The 7,564-nt window shown below is 56.5% G+C and overlaps 2 protein-coding genes; one reads left to right on the top strand and one right to left on the bottom strand.

The window, feature by feature from the left end:
* Positions 1-614: 614 nt before the first annotated feature.
* On the top strand, positions 615-1,772 carry CHC_T00007257001 (hypothetical protein). Its single transcript, XM_005710784.1, has one exon. The coding sequence runs from the start codon at positions 615-617 to the stop codon at positions 1,770-1,772; it is 1,158 nt and encodes a 385-aa protein (XP_005710841.1).
* A 1,606-nt stretch (positions 1,773-3,378) lies between these two features.
* Positions 3,379-4,836, bottom strand: CHC_T00009030001 (protein phosphatase 2a). XM_005710783.1 is given in 4 exon segments: positions 3,379-3,685; positions 3,686-3,777; positions 3,886-4,518; positions 4,665-4,836. The coding sequence occupies 3 exon segments, from the start codon at positions 4,834-4,836 to the stop codon at positions 3,686-3,688; spliced, it is 897 nt and encodes a 298-aa protein (XP_005710840.1). The 3' UTR covers positions 3,379-3,685.
* Between the last annotated feature and the right edge of the window lie 2,728 nt (positions 4,837-7,564).

Below are 7,564 nucleotides of genomic sequence, written 5' to 3'. Positions count from 1 at the left end.
CGGTGCCAGCACTCGAGCACGCGGACATTTGGCATGAATGGATTGGTTGAACGGGAGTAAAAGCATTTCCAATAATTTTTTCTCAGGCGTTCACCTGCGCGGCCGCGCGCGCGGCAACAGGGCCGAATCTTTGGCGGAGCGGGGGGGGGAATATTCACGTCGCGCGCCCCCGCTCCAATGTGCGGCGCCCAATCGACGCGCCTCGTTCGCGTCCTTTCAAAATTGCCCGCCACCGGTTGGCCGCCCTCCGGTATCAGCCGCCCGCCGTCCGCCGCCCCCGCCCGTGGCCCGAACCACGCCCCTTCCGTCCGCTGCTCGCGCACCGCGGCTGCAGGCCGCGCCCCGCGCAAAAACAAAAGGGAGATTTTGCGTCCACCAATACCCACCTGATCGCCCCCCTGAACGCAACATTATCTCAAAACAAAAAGACGTGCAACAAAATGACATGCCGACCCCCAGGATCGAACTGGGGACCTCAAGAACTTCAGTCTTGCGCTCTCCCAACTGAGCTAAGTCGGCTACGTGCACCTCGGGTCATGCACAGCTATTTATTTCGTAACATGTACTTCACAGGCTGTACACGTGGCGGCCCTTTTTTTTGCTAATTTTTTCCAATGTTGTCTACCAGCTTCCCGGCATTCCCGCATATGTATAGCGTCGCGAAGCCGCGGGCCTTCTTGCGAGGAGCAATCCCCTTACAAAAGGGCTTGCTCCTCCTGTATGGAAACGCCGTCCCTCTCGCAAACGCAAAACCAAAGTCCCACGCTCGAGTGGCCAGGGCGTCTCCCGCCGGCTGCGACCCTGCCTACCGTCTACAACAAAACTGTGAGCATCTTTATTCCGCCGCCGCGCGGGGGCAGGGCATCTCCCGCGGACACCCCAGCTGCGGTCCTCTCTACTACAACAAAACTGTGAGCATCTTTACTTGTCCGCCGCGCGAAAGCGCGACACAAAAAACTCCCTTCTCTCCACCGTCCCCGAAGCCCCGCCCTCGTTCGTGCGCATGCGCATGGTCCCGCGCCTGGTCCCGCGCCCCCCGCCGCTACTTCTGCCCGGGAATGCCGCACGAGAAGCTGTCGATCATTTGCTTGCCGTCGGCGAGCTCCTTCTTGACGCGCGCTTTGCCCCACCCGAGCTCCTTGGCCATCACGTCGACGACGTGCGGCAGCGCGGCGAGCGCGCCCTTGGTGTCGAGGAACACCAGCCGCGACCTGCGCGCGAGGAAGTCCATCGCCGTCACGCAGTACTCGTGCTCGATGCAGTACACGATCTCGGCCTCGATGAACGGGTACCCGGCCACGAGCCGCGTGCCGAGCCCCTTCTCGGCGAGCTCGGCCACCTTGTACGCCTGGTCCCCGTACGCCCGCGCGAGGTGCTTGGCGCACTCCACGTCCAGCTGCGGCCGCGCCACGGCCGTGCGCGCCGTCTCTCCCTTGGACCCCATCTCGTACCGCTGCGTCAGGAACGTGAAGTACGACTCGTCCCACTTGTGCCCGCCGACCAGCTGCACGAACGGCGTCTTGCACCGCGTCGCCTTCTCTTGCAGCCCGCCCACCTCGATCGCCTTGTCCACAGCCGCCTCGCCCATCGCCCGCTGCGTCGTCCACTTGCCACCCGTGATCGTTACCACCTTCTCCGGTGACACGTGTACCGCGTGCTCCCGCAGGATGTTCTGCGTGTTCCCCGCCTCCGCGTCCGGGTTCACGGCCAGTGGCCGGATCCCCGACCACGCGCTCTGCACGTCCGACGCCCGCACCTCGATCCGCAGGTAGTCGGACAAAGCGTCCAGAATAAACGCTACCTCGTCCGTGTGAGGTTTGGGAAACGCCGTGATCTCCGTGTTACTGTCCGTCGTCCCCGCGATCGTCCTCCCCAGCCACGGCAGCATAAACACTACGCGTCCGTCCTTTGTCTTGGGCACGATCAGCCCCATGCCCTCCGGCGAGTAGTAGTCCGGCAGCGTAATGTGCACGCCCGCGGACGGCACGATCATCGGGTTGACCTTGTCATCCTCCATCCTTCTTACACCGTCAGTGAACGGCCCCGTGGCATTGATCACCACCTTGGCATACACGTCAAACTCTTCGCCATTACACACGTCCCGACACTTGACACCCACCACCTTGCCCTCCGCCTTGATCAAGTCCACCACCTCGGTATGGTTGGCTACAGCCGCGCCGTACATCGCGGCCGTCACAGCGACCGACACATTAAACCTCGCATCATCCATCTGCCCATCATAATACATGATACTCCCTCTCAATTTCTGCCCCCCGGAGCTCTTCGAAAGCGTCGGGAACTGCCGCATAGCCTCATTCGCGCTAACAAACTTGCTCATATACAGCAACCCATTCCCTGCAGCGGCGATCAAGTCATACGCCTTCAACCCGACCCAATAAAACGGGACCTCCCACAACTTATAGCACGGCAGCAAGGTCGGCAACGGCTGCGTCAAATGCGGGGCCTGCTTGAGCATGATGGCCCTCTCCCTGAGGGCCTCGAAGACCAGCTTGAGCTGGCCGGGGTCGAGCTGGAAGAAGGCCTTCTCCAGGTACCTGACGCCGCCGTGGATGAGCTTAGTCGAGCGCGAGCTTGTGCCGGACGCGAAGTCGTCACGCTCGACCAGGCCGACGGTGAGGTCGCGCAGCGTGGCGTCCAGCGCGGACGCGGCGCCGGTCGCGCCGCCGCCCACGATGAACACGTCCAGCTGCGTGGCCGGCGTCGACGCGGCTTTCAGCTTGGCCAGCTGCACCGCGCGCGCGGGCGCGGCCTCGAGCCCGCCGTGCGCGAGCGCCGCGCGATCCGCCGCCGACGGGCGCGCGGGCGCCGTGTATGCCGTGATGCCCAGGAAGACGCCGCCCAGGACGCCGCCCGTTGCCGCGAGACGGCGGACGGTTTTGGACATGGTTGGGGTGAGGGCAAGCGGATTGAGAGGAGGAGGTGAGAGAGAGGGAGGGGGTGGGGGAGAAGTGAGGGAGGGGGTTGGAGCGTAAGCAATGTGTTTGAAGGTGAATGATGCGGGGCTGTGGATCGAATTGAGAGGTAATGTGAGAGGTATGTCGGCGATGGATGTTGACGCGAATAATGTCGCGGGGGCGGCAGCAGGAAGGGTACGATTGTACACGTGTCGGTGGGTGACGTTATGGAGGAACGACGGCCGTTCCATCGCGATCGGCACAGCGGATCGCGATGTGGGCGACGCAGCAGTGATGGCGGAGAGCGGGACTGCGCGTGTGCTGGCAGACACGTTGCGGCGAACCGTGCCCTCTCACGCAGTCGCGCCAAAATTTCTCCAGGGACAACCGAGAATGATGTTCCCTTTTTTAACAAAGCCACTCCTCTTCCTTGCACCGCTGCCGTGCCCCGCTAACCTCGTTATTGTAGCGTAGTAACCAGCGTTTAAAATGTAGCCTCATCCGCAAAAACAACATCGCACGCAAATTCCCATCACCGATTCCTATGCCATTGCCTTCCCCACATGTACACCTGTGGTCTCTGGCATTTACACTTTCTAACCTTCTGCTTACAAATCCCCTCGCTCTACCCTCCAAATGTCTCCCACCGGGCTGTACAGTGACATCCCTCTCAATGGAAGCAACACCTAACAGCCGTCCCATTCCTTGCCCCAAAAAAACCACCAAACATCCAAGACTTGAATATTCTGTAAAATCCATTCCACAAACATCTAAAGGAAATAGTCAGGGCTGCGTCGAGAAACATGATCTTCCCCGCGTCGTGGCGCTGGGTCAAATTGCAAAAACGTGTAGTTCTTGTTCTCTGTGTGTTTCGTATTTCCAAAATGCAGACAAAAACAAAACAATCGTTAGCAAACTCCAAAACCGAACCGTCGCGACAGTGTAAAGAATTTCCGCAATAATAACTCACCGTCAAGTTCCATGATAGCCGCCTGGTTCCCGCAGCGATAACAGTAGTTGGGCGCTGAGAAAATGGTCACCACATTCCTTTCATGGCACCAATTGTACCCTTCCATCACCAATTGATGAGCCCTAGCAATTAACGTGATTGCGTTAGTGTGGTTGAACTGATCCGAAATGTCCTGCCCAAAAGTGTACCCCGCCCCCCTAGGCGAAATACCCCATCCGCATCGATCGTCCGGATCAGACCATAACAAGTCACACATCGGGCCCTCGTGCGGCACTTCCTGCACACGGTCCAGGTTGCGGATCTGTTCCAGCGTGTCGATACTTGGCGAAAGGCCTCCGTGCAAGCAGAAAATGCTCACTTCCACAAGTGCCGTCAAAGGCAAGTAGTCAAACATGTCCGTAAAGAACTTCCACACGTTAGCATTCCCGTACTTTCGGAGGCACTCATCGTAGAAACCGTACACCTGCGTGATTTGACGGCTCTCGTGGTTGCCGCGCAGGATCGTCACCCGGTTTGGATACCGCACTTTGAGGCACACAAGTGCCGTCACAGTTTCCACTGAATAGTATCCACGATCCACGTAATCCCCCATAAATAAGTAGTTGGTATCCGGACAAGTTCCTCCAATACGGACTACAATCACAGGCACGCAACGAAAACAAGCAAACAAGCAAACAAGCAAACAAATAACACACAACCACACATGTTAGAATAATCTGACGTGCAGTACGTCGTGGGCAAGCACGAAATCTCTAACCCGCTCAAAACGGAAAACGTACACAACTCGAGAAGATCATGATATTGCCCATGAATATCGCCGCTGACAGTGACCGGGCAATTCACGGCCTGCACGTTGCTCTCCTTCATCAAGATTTCTCTCGCCTTCTCACACAAGCCCTTCACTTCGTCCTCGGAGAGGGGCTTACAATTCTCGGACAGCAGCTGGCTCATATAGCGATCGAGATCGCCGCGCGAAAGCTGGGGCGTGGGGGTTGCAGCGGCGGGCGGGGCCGCGGCCGGGACGGGCGCGGCGGTCGGGGGAGCGGCGGCCGGCGTCCCGGTAGCGGGGGCCGTCTCGTCGGACGCGGACATGACGCGTGGAAAGAGTGGCCGATTCGGCGGGGTTGCGCGGCGCCGAGTTTGCGGCACACGCGAGGCGGATGAGGAGGTGGGGCGGGACGCGGCGAGCGGTCCGGAAGCGGGCGGGGAGGGGGTACGAATGAGGCTGAAGTGGAATCGAGTCGGGGCGGCGAGGTGTCTGGCTGGAGGAGGGGGGTCGTACGAGGGAAGAGGGGGGGGGGGTGGCGAGTTGCGGGGCGGAATGTGAATAATTTGGGCCTTGGGAGAGGTGATGTCAACAGCGTTGCTGGGGTGTAGCAGGCGGCAAAGGTTTCGGCTCCCGCGCGACGGGCCAAATGACGTTCACCAAGAGACACGTGTCCACATGTACACCTGGCAGATGAACTTCTACAGTATATTGAAATGTACTGTACCGGATAAACACCGAATCTGTTGAGGCTCATTTCTTTGTACAGTAACACGCAGGTAAGAGAGTCGTTCTATGGCCTCTGTTTCTTCCGTTTGCTCGACATCCATGGCAACAACTGGCCTAGCTCCAGCATCAACAACTCCAGCAGAAACCGGTATAAAGTTTGCAAACTAAAACTATTGTGAACGGATTCCTCCAGACAAACGTCCACAGAAACCGCTTCCTTGTACCCTTGATTCTATCCGGTGCTGGGCACGTTCTTGCATTCCTTCTGTTTTTATTTCACGACATGTGCAAATAAACCAACATTCAAGGGTTTGAACGTAATCTATGTTCTTGGCTTTCGTGAGAAGAATATAGAGGGGGCTATAGAATTTGGACGAAACTCATGCACGAGTTAGCTTGAAACGGGGCCAAATATCCATGATGCGCGCACGACACTCGGCTCCGCAACACTCGGCTCCGCAAACACCTCGGACCTTCTGCAAGTGACATTGCAAAGCAGCTAACATGAACCACAGCCATTGTTGTGACATTCAGCGACTCCGAAAATCATAAAAAGTATATATTCGATTCCCTTGCGTAGTAGAGAGTATATGTGTGTCCGTGTTTTGTGAGCTGGCACCGAAATGCATATGACATAAAACTGTCTGAGACAGGCACAATCATGCAATGCAAATGCACCCTCAGTATGGGTCTCAGAACGCCTGCGCACTGATCACAGTTGATGAAGTAGGTACGATTGTGCGATTGTGCTTGTGCACATACAATTACATCGGCAGCCGTGCGACGAGCAAACTGGCTGTTTGTGTAGGCTGTTTGTGTAGGCACAAAACCCTCCTACTCTCAATCAAAATGGATGTATTTGGGCATACACAAAATGTGCATATGTCTTTCAGAGTCGCCCATTGATTACGTTTAGACTAGAAAATTCGTTTGCAGTCGCAGTGTCACTCGTTCACAAGGACTCGCAGTGGATCGGTATCTCCACTCTTTATTAAATATCCCAACAATTAACTACAACGCACTTTGGGGAATTATCGCTTATGCAATACACGTACGAGACTTCGAGCTTGTTCAGACCGCAGTGATACAACTCCTGTCGAAAACGATAGCAAAAAGAACAAGAAGAAACTCAGCAGTTAGCGAAACAGTACAAACGATAGCAAAAAAAAGAGACACAGTGATGCCGTCACGGGAACGTAAACCAACTAATATCTTGGACTTCCATGTCTTCATTCTTTCCATGGCATCTAGGGCTTCCATGTCTTTAATTCGAGGCATCTCGGGCTTCCATGTGTTATATATTTCCAGGCTTCAATCTTTCCAAAGCATGGCGTTGGTGGGAACGAGTCAGCCGGGAGTCGAACCCAGAATGCAAAGCGCACAGCCGTAGACACGTGCTAGCATTGCAACCGTGACCTGACTGGGGTAAGTCCCCACCTCGGCGACACCCATAGGACTCGGTTAGAGCCCTAATTTTGCTTCACAGCAAAACAAACCTCAATACCCAATAAGGCCTATTGATTCGAGGCCTTTGGCTGTAACCAGCCAACCATCGTCGTTTCCGACTAGGTTACTCATCCTTTCGGACGAGATTTTTTGCTTGAACACAATGGCACAAGCGGTTTTAGGTCCCTTCAGACTACCTGTCATTCAAGACAGCGTCAGGGAAGGTCGCCGCCATGAAGGTCCAGATCGAGCTCCGCACCTCGCCGAGTGATACAGGGGGCTTCATGGCGTGGCAGTACACCCCGAATTTTGCACACACCTCGTGATGTATCCAGGGAGACGCCTTTTTTGAATCGTGCGGTCACATAAGCACGGCGCCAATGGCGCCGACCCAAGCCGCACGAAACTGAGCAACGCAACGCAACCTCGCAGCGCAACCTCGCAGCGCAACCTCGCAGCGCAACCTCGCAGCGCAACCTCGCAGTAGGCCAGCTCGCTCCGGCAGCTCGCCGAAGCGGTCACCCGCGTCGAATCTCACCACAAGAGATTTCCTCTTTTCATTACACCTGTACAGCGCAAAAAAAAAGAGGAAACGAATCGTGAGTAGTCAGATAACGCGCGGTTCGCTGAGCCCATGACAATAAAGGAAGGCAGTGCTCCATGGCCTCGAACGTGTGTTCGAGGGCATGGAGCACTGCCTTCCTCAAGTGTAGTTTGCGGGGCTGCCGGGGGGAGGCC

The sequence above is a fragment of the Chondrus crispus genome, genomic scaffold, assembly GCF_000350225.1.
Source record: "Chondrus crispus Stackhouse genomic scaffold, scaffold_67, whole genome shotgun sequence".
Taxonomy (NCBI): Eukaryota; Rhodophyta; class Florideophyceae; order Gigartinales; family Gigartinaceae; genus Chondrus; species Chondrus crispus.
This window is presented reverse-complemented; position numbering and strand designations above follow the sequence as displayed.

Bases quoted from the DNA above. Each gene is read 5' to 3' on its own strand.
- CHC_T00007257001 (XM_005710784.1), top strand. From the start codon at position 615: ATGTTGTCTACCAGCTTCCCGGCATTCCCGCATATGTATAGCGTCGCG.
- CHC_T00009030001 (XM_005710783.1), bottom strand. From the start codon at position 4,836: ATGAGCCAGCTGCTGTCCGAGAATTGTAAGCCCCTCTCCGAGGACGAA. The intron at 4,519-4,664 runs GTACGTTTTCCG...CTGTGATTGTAG, and splicing joins TCATGATCTTCTCGAGTTGT to TCCGTATTGGAGGAACTTGT. The intron at 3,778-3,885 runs GTGAGTTATTAT...CGAAACACACAG, and splicing joins GGCTATCATGGAACTTGACG to AGAACAAGAACTACACGTTT.